We start from the raw sequence: 19,237 nt of genomic DNA on the forward strand, positions 1-19,237 counted from the left end.
GTTTAGAACTGAAGCACTTCTGTTAGCCTCCATGATCAAAATCAGCTCAGCTGATTGGAATCTCTTCAGTTTGAAGAGTACACAGAAGAGAGCTATAGAACAAGGCTCCTTGTTTTCTACTCATCTCCCCAAATAGTTATAAGCAAAGAGTGGGAAACAGAGAAAGAGAAAACTGATCAAAGATGACAGCATTTAGTGGAAAGAATTCTAGAGCCCACGAGATAAGAGGGCATCCTCTGGTGATTCAGGTGCATCAAAGCAAGGGTCAACATCGCCAGATATTGGGTAACTCTCTTACTAAGCATTCAAAACTTGCTTATTCATAAGAGTTTCCAATTTAAAGTTAAATATTACACTTAAATTTCATCACCAATGATGCTACAAGTATAGCAAGCCAATAACTCGCCCGTAGCGTTTGTGACAAATAACTTGTACTGATCACATATCTGCAGATAAAGAGCTAAGCGTCAGTAGGTCTGAACTAGACAGGTTTTTCATAGGAAAAAATGCTTTCACTCCACACATTCAAGCATAAAATATGAGTTCAGGAATTTGCCCTCCCTGTACCCCAGTGCCATTTGTACTGTCCGAAGAGCACTGAAACTGAACAGTCACTTTCCCACACTGAACTTCTGTCATTCCTTCCTGTCCAAAATAGCTGAGTTCATTACCATCCAAAATCACACTAGCTGTGTAAAAGGTGTCAGGCTCAATCTGTACTGGATATTCAAACCACACAGGGAAAGTGTTACTAGAACCATCTGAGAAATATTTGCTCAAGTTCTGGCCTAGGATAACTCCTTGTCGTTTGAGTTCAATCTTGGCACTGTATTCTGCTGATCCGCAGCTGGAGCCATATAGCCCAAAGCCAGCTATAAACACTCTCTTATCAACAGCAAACTGGATGCTGTCACACCGGCCCCTGTAGCGCCACTGGTTGCTGCGGTAAGCACAGGATTGGAAACGATGGCACCGCTGAGGAACAAGGCCTTTCCGGGGCTTGCTTACAAACTGTAACTCTGGCTTTTTGGCAGCTGTATACCAAAGGAAGATATCATTGGTTTCGTTGAGAGTCAGAATCCCAGACTGAGCAGCGCCATTTGCAAAATCGTCGAGTGCCATGGTAGGGATGCGTATCAAGTACAGCGCCTTTCCCAGGACTTTGCGCTTATTCTCTATGGTGGCAGTTAGCTCCTGTCGCTGACACTCCACTTCGGCCCAATTCAGAGCTGCTTCGAAAACAACAATTTCTTTGGCATTCAGAGTCTCCCGTCGGAGAATGCTTTCAAGCGTCTGAAAATCAATGTCACAGAAGCCCTCGGACTTCAAAGCCAGCTCGGCTTGGGCATCAATCACTTCCCAACAGCGCTGGGTCAGGTCAGGTTCCTCGAATAAGCAGCTTTGGGAAAGCAGCACGCAGGCGTTCTTTGCACTTAGACTTGTTTCTAGGAAGTTGACGCAGGCACGGGCGAGATGAGGGACAATGTACTTCTTGGCAGCATAAAGAGTGGCCAGGACAGTATCTGCAGCCAAATCAATTTCATCACAATATATGTATCTGAAATGAAACAAGCATGCTTAATGCAAAGGGATCATTTGTCAACATCTCAAAACTACGAAGAAGGAATATTTAAGTAGCACTTTTGGGGAACACCGATTAAATCCACGAAGTTAAAATCATCACTCATGTAAGACCAGGGAAGAGAACATGCTTAAATCTGAGGTGAGAAAAACTTTTCATTTGGTGCACAGACTATGCAGAAATGGTAAAGTGTACAAAGAACACAACTTCTTCAGCTGTTCTCCTTCTATACATGCTTTGGCTAATGACAGAATATCGTCCTTAGAAGGTAGCTCCTCAAGTGCTAACTTACTTGGCTAACAGACCAGTCTGGAACACGTGTTACAAATGGTACCTGGATTTAACGTCCCAAGATAGTCAGTGGTGATGATTTATTGAGGTACATACCAACAGAGGAATGAAAACTAGCTTACTGCTAATAACTAGCTAATCTCTCAGAACACAAATGCTATTGAAGTGTAACAGGTGCTACTCATCTTCTTAATTACTGATGGTTTTTTTGGTTAGTTTCCAAACGAGGCAATGAAACAAAAAAAAAAACACAAAAGGCATAGAAAATTAATTTTCAGGTTTATTAATGCCTACAGCATCATAGCTGCAATAATATGGTGTTTTCTTTCAGCGTCAGCACATAAGGAGGAAAAAAAAAAAAAAAGCCTTTTACTACCACAACAGTGTAGTGGAAGTGATGAAGGTGAAATTATTATTTTGTGACTAAACTGCTAGGATTCATCACTTGGAGAAATGGAGCACTGTACAGTTTGTTCTTTGTAATATTTCATGCTTCAGGGCCCCACTTGCAGCTGGTGAATGCCATGTGTTAAAACCATGCCAAATACAATTTTACTCTTCATAGGGATAAGCAAGTCTTGATGGTTATGCTTGATAAAAGCACCTTCCTCTAGTGAAACTGAAGATCTATGCAACCCTGGAGTAATTAAAATGTTCTAGTTAGCAAGTTTCCCAACACAGTGTATTTTTGGCAGAACAGAATGTACTTAGAAAGGGGAATTAGTACCTACCCTGAAATGATTGAAGCTGTATATATCTTTATCTGTTGTTTTTTTTGTTTGTTTGTTTGTTTTTGCAGCTGTAGGGTGCTATTCTCCAAGTCATATCAAGAAATTGTGCTCAGAGCAGATGCAGCCCAAGCAATATAACAAAATGGAAGAGGTTATGGAGAAAAAGAATACTCCTACAAACTTAAAAAAACAAAACAAAACAAAAAAAACCAACAAGACAACACAACAACAACCCAACCCTTTATTACTTGGTTTCAGCTGGGTTATTTATAACAACAAAGGATTAGGCCTTATGTATTTTACTGTCCAAAATATTTTGAATGTGTCAATCTATCTGGTTTTATAATTCTCCTCATTGTTCTTCAACTCTTTTGTCCCTCATATTACTTTTCTTTGCCTGCTAGTACCAAAGAGAATGATGGCATCTGTTTTATACTGAAATAGCACAAAGTTGCTAGTTTAATATTCATGAAAGTAAAAAACTAATACCAGTGATTTACAACAGACAGCACAGATAGGCTGTCAGCAATATCCCACACTTCTCACTATGCCAGTGCACCTCGATGCTGGTTGACAATTACTCACATTCCAGTTTCATTCTATTCGTATAAAGAGGATTTTGCTAGAGCAGAGTTTGATGGTTTAATAACACACTCATCCTGGCTTAACAAGAGACCATAGTTCTAACTTGAACAGTCAATATTAAGATATAATGCAGTAAAGACACCAACTCAATGTGCCAGCAGGATTATGAATTTTAACAACCTTCTGACTCTATTTATAAAACTATAGAAAACTGCCAAATTGATTTCACTGAGAGAATAATTCATATATGCATATCAGTCAATGTGCTATTTCCTATGTTATATCTTGCACCACCTTATCAGATCTTCACTCTAAGTATGCATACTATATATTAAATGACAAAAAACAGTTACGCTAGAAGAATTCACTGTCCAGAAAAGAAAATAACAATGCATTTTCCTACAAAGATTATCGCAGGTCCCTCCTGACTGTGAAAATCACCACATGAGATATAAGACTGCTTCGGGATGGGTAAAAAGTCTTCTCCTCCTTTAGAATCTATTCACAAGACTTGCAGGCAGCACTCATGGGGAAGATTTCCTGGGGGGAGAGGAGTGATGGGCCCATGTCTCCTCCCAGGCTCCACCCAGTGCAGCACATGCTTGGGATCATGCGACGAGGGGAATGCTGCACTGCTGAGCAACATCCTTTCCCATCTCTGCAGTCACAGCTGCAGGCAGCTCCAGCGTTTGCAGGCACTGGAGCACTCTGCGGGCTCAGGAACACTGCAGCAGCAGAAATGAGCACTGGGAAGGATAGCTCAACATCCACAATGAATACAGAAAATGTGTGTCATCTTCTGCTTTTTTTAAATAAAAGCCTAGAGGGTAAAGAATTCCAGGGTTCTGGTCATGTCTTCCAAGATACTTCCCTAAATTGCCATGGGCTAAATAATTCATCAAGACCTATCTATCAGCACTGATATTCTCTTCTCTAGGTTTGCACTCTGAATATATTCCTTCACGACAATGACAAATTCAAAAAGCACTCCGTTTTTACTTGGCATGTCACATTCAGTCACAGCGACATAGGATTCGCTGTTCAAAAAGGGGGAGGGGTATCCAAGTATCTTGTATTTGTGCTTTGTAAAAGTCTACATGAAAGCTAAGCACAGATCAGAGCCCTGCATAAAACACCTGCAAAACCAGAGAGGCCCAACGCGGGGATCTGCAGCACAGCACTGACATAATGTTCTATCTTTACATTCCAGATCTATAGAATAGCTGTGTAACTTCAGCTTTTTTATTGCAGTTATTAATACTTGCACAGTTCTGATGTTCACAATAACCTATAAAAACCTCTATGCAAACTCTGTGTGTCGGTGGCACTGTAGAAGGATAGTCAGAGTTACATATAAAGAAAAAAAAAAAAAAGAAACCACTCTAATCACAAGCTAGTCAAAAGAATCTATGGAAGACAATAAGTAGCTAGTGATTACATCATTACATGCAATAGAATCTGCAGCACATGAAAAGCATTACTATCAGGTACTAATGTACGCTCTTTATCAGGGTGCAATGGCAATTACTAAAGCTGAAGGGGAAAAAAAGCGACCTCAAAGGATTAGCAGATCTGCAATAGGGAATTTCCCTTTAAAAACCAGAGTTTACAGATACATTCAGGGACAACTCAGCAGGGAAACTGATTTGTTGTGTTCACTTAGAAACAACAGCATTTCTTATGCCGTTTGCAAGAAGAAATCAAAGACAGATAAATAATCACATAAACTGACCCCCCAAGCACCCCCAGTCAGAGTAAAACCCATCCTACTCTTATCAACAGCCTTTTTATCACTTTCTAGATGCATCACTAAGACAGATGAGGAGAAATTTAATTATTAAAAGCTCTGTTCAATATTTAGGGTGTGTTTTTTTCCCCCCCTAGTTCCAGACACACATACGGCAAGTTTACAAAGAAGTTGTTAACTATGCCATCATACAAACACAGCAATTCTTGATGTTTTTGTTGTTTTTAACTTTCTGCTGTGCTTGTGAAGTGTAGCAGAGGTTTTCTTTTATTTTTTTTTTTCTTATAGCTGACAATTGTTTTTAGTAACTCCATTCCTTTGCTTACCATGTGTGGCAACAAATCAAATCAATAGGCATTACAGTATACAATGCGCCCAAAGATCTGCTGTCAAAGTCATTATGTGGCAACTGCCTACATCAGCCTAATATATGCATGCCTGGAAGAAAAAGGGGACACCAAAACCAGATAAAAGTTTGAAATACTTGAAACACAAGAAGAGTATTTCAAGCAACTGCTTTCTTTCTGTTCATATGCAAGTCTAATATACTGGTACTGTCATAGTTAAATTAAAGTATGTGGTGCATCATGAAGGAAAATACATCTAGCAGATGAACGATGCTTACTTCAGCATTGCGAGAAAAGCAGCAGGCTCCACATCTGGTATACGGATTTCATCTTTGTCCTCAGCAAGTTCTCCATAGAACATTGCATGGAACACTGAGCTCCCAACGGCCAGGACATACTGTTGAGAAAGGGAAATCTTATTTCATGCTTCAAGCTGAAAAGAGCTGCCAACAAAAACAATGTGGGAGAGCCACTCTGAACATACTGGGCTTCACTGACAGGCACTAGATGCACTTCAGTAAGAAATGAAGTCAAAGTTAAGAACAGAATTACACATTTTCCGCTTCATTTTACTCTCATGTGCATATATGCATTAGCTACTGGAAACTGCTCATATCCACTACACAAGTTAACTATTTCTAGAAAGTCTCAAGAGTAATATTAGTCAACAGCACAAGCAGCATTCCCAACTTTGCAGCGACTGCCTCAATACAAGCATACAAGAAACAAAGAAAAGCAAGGGATAGCACTGCATGTAGCCTTTTATTGCATAGAATTATGCCTGCCCCAGAAGAGCCCAGTCCTGCACGCTGAGTCCTGGTGTAACTGTGGGAGCTCTCCTGTCATCCCTCCCCCCCCAAAACAAAAACACTGCAGCTGTTGCTTACTTTATGTCCCGGCAGCCGCTGGGTCCCACCTGGTGGCCCGACCACAAAATGAACATCTGCCATCAAGTCATTGTTGAACATCACTGCATTTCTACAAACAGAGGCAACATGTTAATTTATAGAACCCAGTTTTGCATCTATGCAAAACAAAGAAATCAGATTTCTGAACACCTTAAAGTTACCCACTAGCAGAATGAAAAGCAGATTACACTTTTTTTTTAGCTACATTATACATTGTGTATGGATTAAAAACAAAGCTCGGAGGGGCAGAGGGGTGTATAAAAATTACAAAAACTTTTCAAAAAGTGGAAATCAGTCAAATCCCCACTAACATCTACAAGCAGTGTTGTTGCTTGCAGCCAGCAACATTCTTATTTACACTGTTTATTATTCAGACAGCTGCACTGTATGGAAAACAGATAGGAAAATATTTTCCATTATCAGAATACTTTTTCTCCGCAGAGAGAACTGCTTTACTCAGTGAATAAATGAATAGCTAAAAGTACACATTATGAGCATCTCGCTACTTTTCACCACTCCATTCAAAGAACAAAAATAAACTTTCCCGAGCTTACCTCTCTCTGATGGTCGGATAAAGTCCTTGCCAGTTTGGTGCTGGAATAGTGTTGTTGTTATTGAGATTTTGCTGATGGTACTGCTGGACAGCAGTTGTATTAGTGTTGGCTGGTTTCTTTCGGGGAAAAATATCAGCAGCCATCTTCTTCTTCTTTTTGGTCTTCAGGGTAATGATTTCATAGCAAACTGGAGGCAATTTGCTGCTGCTGCTGTTGCTATTTCCCTTTTTAGAGCTCTTCTTGGACCTGTTCTTAACCGTCTCTGGAAGCATCAAGAAAAAGGTGAGACATTTCATGTTCTTCCCTTTCTCATCTACCATGAGTATACTTGTCTGTATAGCTAGATAACCTGACTAGCTAAGAACATTAAAAAATGCACGTGTGAGCTGTTAAACACGGAGCAGAAGAGCAGAGAGTTTCTTTTCCAGCAAGACAAGGTGACCTTTCCAGCGTTCCGAGTAAGAAACCAGGCTTTAAGTTTGATCCAGTACTTGAATTGTTAAATACATCCCCATCATTCCTGCCAGTTTTATTTCTTCCCAGCTTTCCTGACCGCGAGCCACCCGAAAGCAGCACACCCAGCACAGAGGCACACGCGCAGCTGTCGCAGCAGCTTCCCACCAGAGGCAAGCACGACGTGCCGTAGCACCGCTCGCCCGCTCAGCGAGCTCAACTTGTGCGATGAGCGGATCCGAAGCGACCAGATATTCCAGCCCTGCAGATGGAGTCAGCCAGCACGCAGAGCCAATAGCTGAAGTCACTGATAACGATTGGATTCAGCCGCACAGTGACACCTATTGTAACGTACGCGGCTCCAACATTAAAGCGACAGCAGTTGCGCTCCTCATTTAGTACGCAGTGCTAAGTAATAAGGGAAACTGCACGCACAGTTACATAAGTGCCCAGCTGGCTAGAAGCCTGTGCATTTCAGCTCTTCTTGATGCTGTCTGGATTTCACAGGGGCAGGGATAAAATGTAGAAATCAGGTAGAGACATCCTAGAGCCTAAATGTTTCGGTGGGAGCTATTTCCACACACAGTTCGTATTAGCATGGCTTCGTACGTGTCTAGGACGCTCACAAATCCCTTCTGTGGCAGTTGTTCAGAAAGAGCACGCTATAAATATGGGAACCAAATGAAAGCAAATCAGCTAGCAGCAGCAAAGACAGCGACACAGTTAAACGATCCCCTTTCACGCAGTTTCTACTCCAATGTAACATGAATAGAGATGAGGTCACAGCTTTAGTTTTAACTCCTTATGTTTCTAGGGAGTGTAATAGCTTTTAACAGGGGTCCCAACTGACTAAGTAGCGTTCGTTAGGCCAGCTTACACATGACATGGCTGCACCGCATCAGAAGGGAACTTCTACGTGTGCAATCAGATTAAAGCAAATTGGAGGGGATATACTTAATCAACGTTTCCAAGCATTCCATGCAAATCTGACCAATTTATGAATCGCAGGCTGAAAGCATTTCTCAAGAGGCAAACACATCCTGATTCTGTTAATAAATACTTTCTGAAATAAACAGGATATAAGATATGCCAATGAAATCATTTAAATTAAAAAAAAAAAAAAAAAAAAACCAACTAATTTCCAGTCATTAGCTTACTTCGAATTAAATTTAGATCAGGTTTCCTTAGTAGAAGGTCTAGCACATTAAAAAAAAAAAGACAAGCATAACAAAAGTATTAGGTTGACATTCCCACCTTAGAGCACTGGATGGGTTGATAATTCTAGCATCAGTTCACAATTATTTTCCAATTCAAAAGAAAAAATCATCTTTGTTCTTCAATTAGTTAATTAGTTTTGCTGGACAAGAACACAACACCAAAATAAAAAATTGACCAAAGGCTGGTGGAGAAAAAGTTGACCTTGCTGCAATGCCTGTCAAGAGTCTGCCATGGACTGAAACTGAAGCATGGAGATGCTACTCAGGCTATTTACTGAAAAAACAACTGCAACTGCCACAACTATAACACAATCTGTAACACAATCTTGGAATTGTAATGCCTAAGTGTAGATACTGCACAGATTGTTAGGTCTCCTTGAGAGGTAACTTCATATTAAGCACCAAAACACTGGCAGTGGTCATCACAAGATATTATTTCCAGACACATATCCATCTCCTCTGTCTGTTAATTTAAAAGAAAATGGTGGGTCAAAGGGTCAAACCTGGTGTGGCTGAAAACCTGTTCCTAAATAGACAGAGAGGCAGATCATGCAACTGCCAAAGAAATATTTCCTAGCAAGCTTTTCTTCTCTTTTTTCTCTCTTTCTCACTTGTTTTTCTTTTTGATCTGTGACAGGTTCGTTTGGGACAGAAACTAACCACGTTTGTCACGTTGAATTGTGATGGTAAAAGAAAGGGTAGAGGAAAAGAAACTCATCCCGCGGATGGGATGTTTATAATTGCTCACAGCAGAGAATTTACAATGGAAATACAAAGTATTCTTGGATTTGTGCAAGTTTTTTTTCCCCCCCTTCCTTAGGTAAACTTCCATCCCTTCCAGTTACAATAACAACCTGTTTGCCATTCCACAGGGGAGCAAGCGTACAGATACCGAAGAGCCACATGTCAGAAAATCTGGTTTTCATCATAGCAACTGGCAAGAGAAAGATAGAGGAGGTTAGGAGATTCATATGGGAGATTTGATTTTCATTCCATAAATCCATTTTACCTAATCCCACAGAATAAAAGAAGCAAGGTCCCAACAAACAAGTTAGCCAATGGAAGCCCAAAGATTATACCCATAGCAGATAAGGTTACTTTACCAAGATGCTACAGAAGAGAAATGCAATGACAGAGCCACTGTTTAAGTGTGTAGGAAAGACTATTGGCAAATGTAAACTGGCAGCTATCAACCATGCCTTCGACTTCCACAAAACACAATGTGAAACATGCTGTGCTCTCTGTGGAAGGAGGAGAGGGAAAGCTATGGCTGAAGTTTGTTCTGCCAAATCCAAAAGCCAGCCAGACCCCTAGTAACCAAAGATAAAACTGCACATCTGCTGCACCTATCCTGCTTAGGTGTGGCTTCACACCTAAGCCACCCATCAGAATCTGGTCTGCTGCAACTGGGAAAGTATTAATGATTCCACAGCAGACCCCAGAAGTTCCTATGAAAAAGACCCTTTCCACAGGCTTTATATCACCTTTCACTGAACTTTATTAGCTCCAAAACAAACCATGACATATCAGTTATTAGTCTCAAGTGAAGTGGAAAAAGAAAAGCACAGAAAGAGTCAGTGCTTCTTGCACTCACTATTCTTTCAGTTTTGGCAGCAACTACCATCTATTTTCCTATGAAATAGTTTTCCTTTTTCCATATACACATACTGTTAATGACTTGCAGCTCACTGCAGTCAGTAAAAGCATGCTCAGATGTGTGCCCTGTTGAAAGATGAGTCAAAACTTCAAGTTCAAAGCAGTCTATCTCTGGTGAGAGAAGTAAGGACCTTCTTTCTCCCAAAGCTCTGTCCACCTCTGAAAACTTGTGCTGTATCCCTCATTTTCTCCAGTAATTTTCATTTTTCTTTATTAATTATATATTAACAGAATGGAACTTTATAAACATCTAAAAAAACCCAATTATTCAGAGACATCAATATTAACTTGTAAGCAAAGTAACCACACCAAAAGTATTAACTTAAAGGGTGTAGGAAATTCCATGCTTAAATCTTAACACAGGTCTAATGAAAATTCTAAATGCCAGATGTGAAGCACTTGGCAAAGGGCTACACTATGAGGCTGAGCTGCTATGCATCCACTTTCATCCTCCTTTCAAACGATACAGGGCAAGTCATAAGCCTTGGAAATCACCTCTCAGCTAAGAAGTGTTTAAAACACAAACAGTCAAAACCAAAAAAAAAAATTATTAATTTTACAGTTTAAACCCAAATGCAGATAATATATCTACACTGTCAGTTCTAATTACCCTTTAAGACAATAATATGCTGTGAAACCATTGGGAAGGTTGTCACAGGAATTATACCGCACAGTGCTTGGTGCAACAGTGTGTGTATTTATGCCTTTCTAAAGGCACAATTGAGAAATCACTGAATTTCCAAGGTTGATGGGAACTCTTCCTCATGCTGCATCAGTCCTTCCTTCTGCAATAGCAAGTATACCCCAAATTTTCCATTTTTTGTCTTCTAATAGGTTGTGCTTTTCCTCTATCTCACATTTAGAGCTCTGCTCTTCATGTAGAAACACAAAGTGGACAATTTCCCTAAAAATCAAGACTTCATCACAATTCCCAGTGGGCATTTAATATTAATAATATTAATATTTAACAGATCTACCTGTCTGCCGTTACTTCTCGTTGAATTTAAGCTCACTCAAACACTAATTAAAAAATGATGCGCACAAGTTCAAAGAGCAAAAAAGCAAACAATAAAACCAAGAAACCCAACCCAGACAGCCGAGGAGCTTAACGCTGTTTAACTATTTATGAATTATTTAGTCACTTGGAAGAAACCACCCATCCCAACCCTCCTGTCTGTAAAAACACTCAGTTGGAAAGGGGACTGACAGCTCCGTTTTGATTTGCTCCAGTAACAAAGCACGTCAGAATTGACCAAATCTCCCACCACCCGTTCTCACACAGGATTCTGGTAGGCAGCACTGGGACAAACCAGGACTGTAACCGTTCCTGTTTGTTGCATCAAAAAGTTGGTCCCTAAGTCTCACTCAGTGAGGGCTCCCTTAAAAAAAAACACCAAAGACTAAAAGAAGGGACGAAGATGGGTAACACTGTGATGGCTATCGAAGTCTGAACACATAGTACAAATAAAAATAAAAAAATAGAGTCTTTCTTTCTTAGAACAGCATCAATTTAGAACTGCATCTTGAACCAACACGAGAAGTTAAAATTTATTTTGCTATAGCTTGTATGCTAGCAAAATGCTTGTTTACAAATATTCATCCCAACTCTGCTTAGTGATAATCTTAAGCTCTGAAGTATGAAGGTTAAAAGCTTCAGAATATTTTTATCCATAAAGATATTCTTTTTTTTTCCCCCATGAGTGTTCTTACTGCTTTCAAGGAAACAAACACAGGGTGTTCTGAGCAGCCCAGTCAGCAGTTAAATACAAGTTTTTATAAAACAGAATAACAGAGAATAAAATTGCCTTTTACTTTCACATTCTTGTATTCTTTGCATCTCTGCACAAAACTTCTTACTGGCCTCCCTATCAAGACAACCTTCATCTTTTAAATATGCCTTCTTTTGTATCTGCAGACATTTTCATTGCCCCCTTTTGATTTTTACAGCAATACCCTTTTTTGAGACAAAGCAATCAAATCAAAACACAGTACTTGAGAATAACATTTATACCTATATTTATTTCATCATGAACATCCTCCTTCCCTACATGCTCACCAATCGAGGCTTAGCCCAAACCGAGTGCAGCATTACTCTCCTGTTACATTCTTCCTTAGCTGCTTTCCCTCTGCCATTTAACCACAGTAAGAGGTTCAATAACTGAATGTTTCTTTCCCAAACATACTAACATAACTCTACAAGATTTTTTTTACACTGCGGAGTTTTTTGCTTTTAAAATTAAAAGCTTTGTTTTCAGCTTGACAAAAATAAATAGAGCTTGCATATTAAAGTGAGGAAAAATATTTACATTTATCACACATTTTCATTATGAATTCAATGCCATATTTGCTGTATGAATGGCAGTCTGTAGATACCACAACTGTATAAAAAACACCTTTCATTTAAAGAGTCTACAGTGAACAATAACAGTGAATTATCACACATTTTCTTCTGTGCATATGGAAAGAAATTAAGTGAAATGCTTCATCACAACATGAAATAGATGACTTTACCATCCTGCACATAGTTTGGCAATTGCAGGTAGAAAACATCCTAGAGCCGAGTTGGCAATTTATCCTATAAACACTCATTTGCTGCTTCATGGCTCAAAGTAAGAACAAGTTATAAATGGATGCTTGAGATGAGAAAAACCTGCAGCTACAAAATGAGAAATTCAAGGTTACAGGTGATAGGCTGTTTTTCTACTAGAAGTGATAAGTTTTGCTCTTGACAATCCATGGGGTCAGAAAGATAAGTTCTTTCCTTGTAGCTGCTTCCTTTTGTTGTTGTTGTTGCTTCCAAGCACAATACTGCAAACCTGAACGCCTTCAACCCCTTTTCTAAGACAGAGGTCAACTTTAATTCTATTCTGCCTCTTATCAAAACTGACCTACAAAGGAAAGATCAGATAGCTCAGGAAATTGGTAATGAGATACAGTGGTTTTCATCTCTAGGTCGCTAACTCTAAATTGACCGAGGTCAACAGTAATCAAAAGTCATTAGCATTTAATGATCATTCAGTGCCCTGTGAGAAAGAAGCTAGCGATCTCAGTGCACTTGAGAGAAACCAGCACTACAATTAGTACTCACATGCTGCTTATTTCAACAGAGATTGTGATCAGGTAACTACAGCCACAACTTCCCTTCCTATCTTACAGGCAGATTTTACACTAGACAAATCTCTATACTAACTTTAACTTTAACTTGGCTCAGAAACACTTCATTCAATTAGTTATATATATAGCTATATATAGACCTACAAAGACGACGATCCTGTTCCCTTCCATCACTGTCTCCCAAACGTCTTTGTTCCCCTACACGCAGCTCAGTTAAGTCTGCCAAAAGGTAGCGCAGATGAAGACAACTTCTCAGCAAGATCTTACTGAAGAGCTGGTGGCACTAGAACAGTATCTACCCCATCAAGATCCAAAGGGACAACGCGTTACCACTGATTATGTTAGTGTGGAATTCAAGGATTTTGTTTTTCACGAGCAGCTCACCTACTTTCACATCAAACCAGTGATGAAGCACCCTGTGGGACATGAGAGGGAAGAGGACATTGCTACGACCCGCACTGTAGCTGTTCAGCAGCCTGCAAACTTCAATTTCCTGAGACTGCTGTGCTTTAAGCTGCTTCAAGCTTGCAACTGAACAAAGTTAAGAAAACAGAAGAGACTTGAAAAGCTTGGTTAGGTGTTGTAACATAAACATTACTGGGTTCTGCCATGGTGAAATGGCATCATGCCAATCCTCAGGACCCTGAACTTTGCTAGATGTGAAACGACCAGCTTACAACCCAGCGCCGCGCCATGACTTGGCACGCTTCTGTTTACAGGAGAGCGTACCTGGAACCATTCAGTGTAAGTATTTAAAATAAGTTAGAAGAAGGGAAAATGGTACAGCTTTTTGTTTCCAGTGCATTTTAAATGACAAAAGAGAAGACTATCCCAGCTAGTGAAAAAGGAACAGGTTAGTCCACCAGCAAAGCAAAGAAATGCATCATCAAGCACAGTAGCTCTCCTTTCTCAAGAGAGTCTCAAATCCATGAACAAACACTCATATAATTTTTTGACAGCTGCTTAATAACCCCAATTTTTGGTTGTGAGGCACCAATCACTGCATCCAAATAATTGAAGGAATGGACACAAACACTAAGTCCATTAGATTGCACTGTACTCAATTAATTTTCTTTCACCACATGTTAGAAGCTGTGGATTTTGTTGCTCGCTCTTAACTTTGTTTCCAGCTTCACGCAGCACAGCCAGGTTCTGCTTGGATTTATAATGGTGATTCCCCAGGGGAACAAAACCACTGCCAAACTGTGATCTGCTTACATGTTTCACAAAATCAGATTCACTTTCTCCCACGGCAAATATTTCAGTCATACTTGCCAATTAGATCACCTATGCTTTAGCATTCTGATTAATTTCTCCTCCTCTTTACAAGTGAACGGCAGCTCACTTGTGGGAATGAATTTTCAAGATGGACATGAATATGCTCCTCCATTTCTGGTTTCAAGATATATTTTCAAGCAGTTAGACTTATTTGTGCAGGAACACCAGGGTATCCTAAATGCTAACTCTCCTTCACAATAATGCTGTCTTGTTGGCTCTATTTTCAGAGCTGTGGTAGAGAAAAAATTGAAGGAGAAAGTAATTAAAAGTAAACAAATACAGTATTTTAAGGGATTATGCAAGGTAAACCTGCATGTGCATCAGTTTTACATATTATAAAACTTTGCCAATTATGAAAGCCTTTATTTTTTCATATACATGCAGCAGTATCATCTCAGCCTGGCAGTCGAAGATCAAACAGCACCTACATGTTCTACGTAGTCTGTTATGTGCACGGCGCTACCCTAACATCACACAGTATACCTCTGAGCTACGTGCCTCGACAGAAACTGAGCAAACTGGTAGGGCTGGGATTGCTTCCACCTGAGTTAAACCGGGCGCTGAGGACCCCCAAGTAGGGCAAAACACTGTTCCTTTGTTGAAGTGAAGTCACTGCATGCATTTCTATTGTAAATAACAAGCAACTTGCCTCAGCTCCTCCCCGGTCTCAAAGACCATGGCTTAAGCTTTCACCCACACCCACTGCTAGCAGGGCAAGGTGACACGCCGTAAGACATCATGGATTAGTCTTCAAAGGGATTTTGTTCCACCTTAAAAGCCCGTGTATAAAACTTCACAGCTGCTAGGTGCAAGCAGAAGTGCTACCCAACCAGTTACTTTCTGCTCTTACTCTCAAAAAACCTTTGTCACCAAGCAAGCACTGAGCAAAACCTGAGGTAACAAAACTATAAAGCTTGGGAATGTAACATTTTGAAGCAAAATGACTCCTTTACATTTCTGTAAAGTACCAGAAACTGTAGCTAGGGTGGTACCTGACCCTCCCTGACTGAAGCTAATCAGGGCACCAGGCAGCCTCACAAGGCAGGTAACAGACGAGGGGACTTCTCAGTGTACCTTCCACATCTGTTTTCTGTGACAATATGCTCTACATACCCACATGCCCAGCAGACATCACCAAGCTGCCCATCTGTATTTTAAAATGCAAATACTCTGTGGACACTGAACTCGCTTCAATCTTCTTTCACTTTAGCGTCCTGAGTTATCAAATTCAAATGAACCAACAGGAGCAGAAAAGAGACAAGCCAGGCCAGAAAAACAGAAAGCCCACAAATACAAATGAGGTGACTAAGCTTTTCTCCTGGGTTTTGTAGAACAAAACAACAGCCTGCGAGATTGGTGAGTTAGTAGAAAGTCACAAGAGAACCATCTTGAATGATCTGACAAAGCTAATGATGAGCATAAATGACATTTTGCTGCAGAACTTGCATCCTTTATACAACTTCACACAATGGACGGAGGCCTAAATTTCTTCAATCAGCATAATGAGCAGTAAATCATCATCAGACCTCTGCTTTAATTGAGGTTGCCATAGCACTGAAACTTTGATCATAAGCATACCAGCTGTTTTGGAACTTGAGATAAAAAATTTCTATTACAAGTTCTAACAAGCAAGTATCTACACAGTAGATATTACTACCAATAGCTGAATCCTTTCTCTCAGCCTTTTATGGCAAGCAAAGAGGAACTCCGCTTTGCTTCTGAAAGGTGTTTCCTTTGGGGCAGAGCCGAGGATCACTGATGGTGAAACACCAGGGAAGTTATCATGCATTCTGCTGCTGCAGCAGAGAAATAGGCAGAGAAATAGTCCTACACGCTACATTCAATTTTGGCAAACTTATTTCAAATGCAGAAGGTCCTGAAGTATTTAATTCCCTAATAGAATTATCTAATAAACTACCAAGATGTGACACGACAAACCACACAATTTCTGTAGGCAACGATGAGAGCAGCTCTTTCCCACCAAAACAAAACCTGTTCTAAGCCTGAGCCAGGGACAGGACGGTCACGTTACAACCAAATGTGCTTTGTGTGCACACAACCCAACACCACGTCCCTCCACAAACAGGGAGCCTGGGCCACAGAATAAAACCCCCCGGTATAAATTTAATGCTGAAAAAAATAAAGAGTTGTGAAAACTGCAGTAGGAGCACAGGGAACCTACCCAGCGCCTGCCAGCTTTGGGTGCTTTAATTAGGAATGCAGGCCATCACCTCAGGAGCACTAAACACGGTAACTTGAGCTTTTTTCTCACATGGAACAGAACAGCCCGCTGCCCTCGCCCCAGAACAAAACTCCGGAGGCGCCGGGCCTCCATAAGCAGCTCTGTTTGCAGACACGCGGACAGCCAGCCCACAGCTCGAGGACTGCGGTCGAACAGCGCTCAGTCACACCGCTCTCCTCGAGGAAGTTCCACATCGCAGCGCGCAGCCAGCAGCCCCCCGCAGCCCCCCAGGCCGCTCTTTGTACCGCCGCCTCGCGCAGCTCCGCGCGCCGCCCGAACTCCCGCTCCCCAACTTTGGCGGAAGGCTCGGAGCGGCGCTCGCCGTACCGGCGCCCAGGTGCGGCCGCTCCGCCCCGTCCCTCGCCGAGACGTACCCGGGAGCCGCTGGCTCCTCCCCGCCTCGGCCCCCGGCACCGGGCCCCTCCGCTCGCGGCGGCTCCCTCGCCCCCCGGCCCCGCGGCCCGGCGCCGCCGGCCCAGCCCCGCCCGGCTTACCGTCCGCTCCCCGCCGCCGCCCGTCGGCGCCGCCCGCCCGGTGAAGGCCGTAACGGCCGCCTCGGCGCCCCCCGCACCGCTGACCTGAGGCGCCCCCGCTCCCAGGGCGGCGCGGCCCCTCGCAGCGCCCCGCGCGATCCCGCCTCGAGAGCGCGCGCGCCCGCCCGCCCCACGCGCACGCGCACGCCGCGCACGCTTCCCCCCCCCAACTCCTTCCTGCACAGCCGGCACGGCGGGCGCGCGGCGTGGAGAGGCAGAGGCGCTCGAGCCCGGCGGCTTAAACTCCAAAAAGCACCGAAGCTATGCCGCTTCGTAGGCCGTAGTGTCAATAGAACAGCGAGGAGGTCGCGTCGGGACACCGGCCCAAGCTCAGAGAGTGTGGGAGATTAGCAAACCCGGGGCGTTAAGGCGCTATCGCCCTCCCCCGTCGGCACCGCGAGGCGGTCGAGCCGCTTCAGAAGCGATCGGTGCGGGCAGCAGCGCTGCAGGGAGCGGCGCCACGGCCCCTGTCCGCGCTCCGGTTCACCTAGCGCTGCTCTCTCTGGTCACAGGGGAAATTAACACGTGTACTGGCTTCTCTTTTTTAAAAGCCTAGGAAAAGGCTTTATTTCAAGGTTTTTTGGTTTTGTTTTTTTATGCCTAAAGAGACAATTATTTCTAGAGTTGGTGTTGCTCTCTGGCTGAAGTCTCTCATGACGGTTCATTTGCCCTCATTACAGATGTTACTTCAGCAGATACCTCTGCAGTGTGACATAAGGCACGTCTGTGATAATCCTATTTAAATATTTTAGCTATTAAAGTAGATACGGAACTACCCAGCAACTCTAATGACCATATATGTACACACCTTATAGCTCTTAGGGCTTTCATTAGCAGAGTACATGCTTAAAATTACAGTGTGCAAATGAGTATTTAATTGGGACTTGGAAGGCTAACAAAAATATTCACTGTCTGAAGTGAATTTAAGCAGCGGGGTTAAACCTGGATAACTGTTGTAATTTTCCATCCTGTTTTCAGATGGAAGGTAGAAGGCCTTTTTGCAGCTCAGGTAATTCAGAGTGGTAAATGGCAGAGAGAAACCCATGTCTCTTGTTTTGAAAAAGACTTTTTGCAACCTGGATTTGTGATCCCATGGTGGAAAAACATGCTCTGGCCATGGAACTACTCATTACGCTCACCTGATTTGTACATCCTGCTTTAAAAGCATGCACAGACCATTGGTGAACTCATTCTTACCTTGAAATAAGGCAGGTCTGCTACAGCCAGATCACACCTCTATTATGAACTAAATGGAGTACGGCCCACTGCTGAAGTGTTATTAGTTGCTTTCAGTCCTCCTCACCTTCAGGCTGTGTGGATCATAGTCCCAGTGTGAGCTCAGCAGGACAGATTTTTGGGATCCTCAAAGCTCTCCTGAGTTTCCTGCCCAGTTTGCTCAGCTGCTCACAGAAGCCTGGATCATGAATACCTTTCATGTCTCAAAGAATGCCAACCTGGTTCAAAGCATACAGGCAAGTGGTTACTTTTCCAAGTCAAGAAAACCTCTGTGTATATTCCTCAGAGATGTGCTAGTTATCCAATGCTGCATTTTGTTGACAACTTTCAGCCCAACTCCAGAGCAAACAAGCTACCATATGAGCTAGACCTGAGCAGAACTGGAGTATGTGGCCACCAAATCATCTTTCAGCAGGAGAGGAAAAAAGCAAGTACTTCTGGTGTGACTGCATGTTTGTGTCTTCTTTCCTTGTGCTGAAGCTGTTGCACTCATAGCCCAGGAACAGTTGCAGTGAAGGCCTCTCCAAAAAGGCTGGATGCTCCTCAAGAAGGAAGTCTTAAAGGCATATGAGAGCAGGCTTTCCCTGAGTGCTTTGAGATGAGGGAACAGGGGAGAAGACCAACGTGAATGAACAGGGAGTTTTTGATGAGACTAGGAGAAAAAGAGAGCCTACCTCCTGTGAAAGAAAAAAGAAAGGATGGGCATCTCCAAGAGACTACAAGGAAGTTGTAATGAGCAGGAAGAAGTTTAGAAAAGCAAAAG

At 42.2% G+C, this 19,237-nt stretch overlaps 1 protein-coding gene across 1 annotated transcript; it reads right to left on the bottom strand.

The window, feature by feature from the left end:
* Positions 1–525: 525 nt before the first annotated feature.
* Positions 526–7,065, bottom strand: BTBD3 (BTB domain containing 3; the record flags this gene model as incomplete). Its single annotated transcript, XM_079550107.1, has 4 exons — positions 526–1,558; positions 5,562–5,680; positions 6,171–6,261; positions 6,746–7,065. 4 exons carry the CDS (start codon positions 7,063–7,065, stop codon positions 526–528), a joined length of 1,563 nt encoding a protein of 520 aa, XP_079406233.1.
* Between the last annotated feature and the right edge of the window lie 12,172 nt (positions 7,066–19,237).

This window comes from Tetrao urogallus (genome assembly GCF_951394365.1).
Source record: "Tetrao urogallus genome assembly, chromosome: 2".
NCBI classification, from domain to species: Eukaryota; Metazoa; Chordata; class Aves; order Galliformes; family Phasianidae; genus Tetrao; species Tetrao urogallus.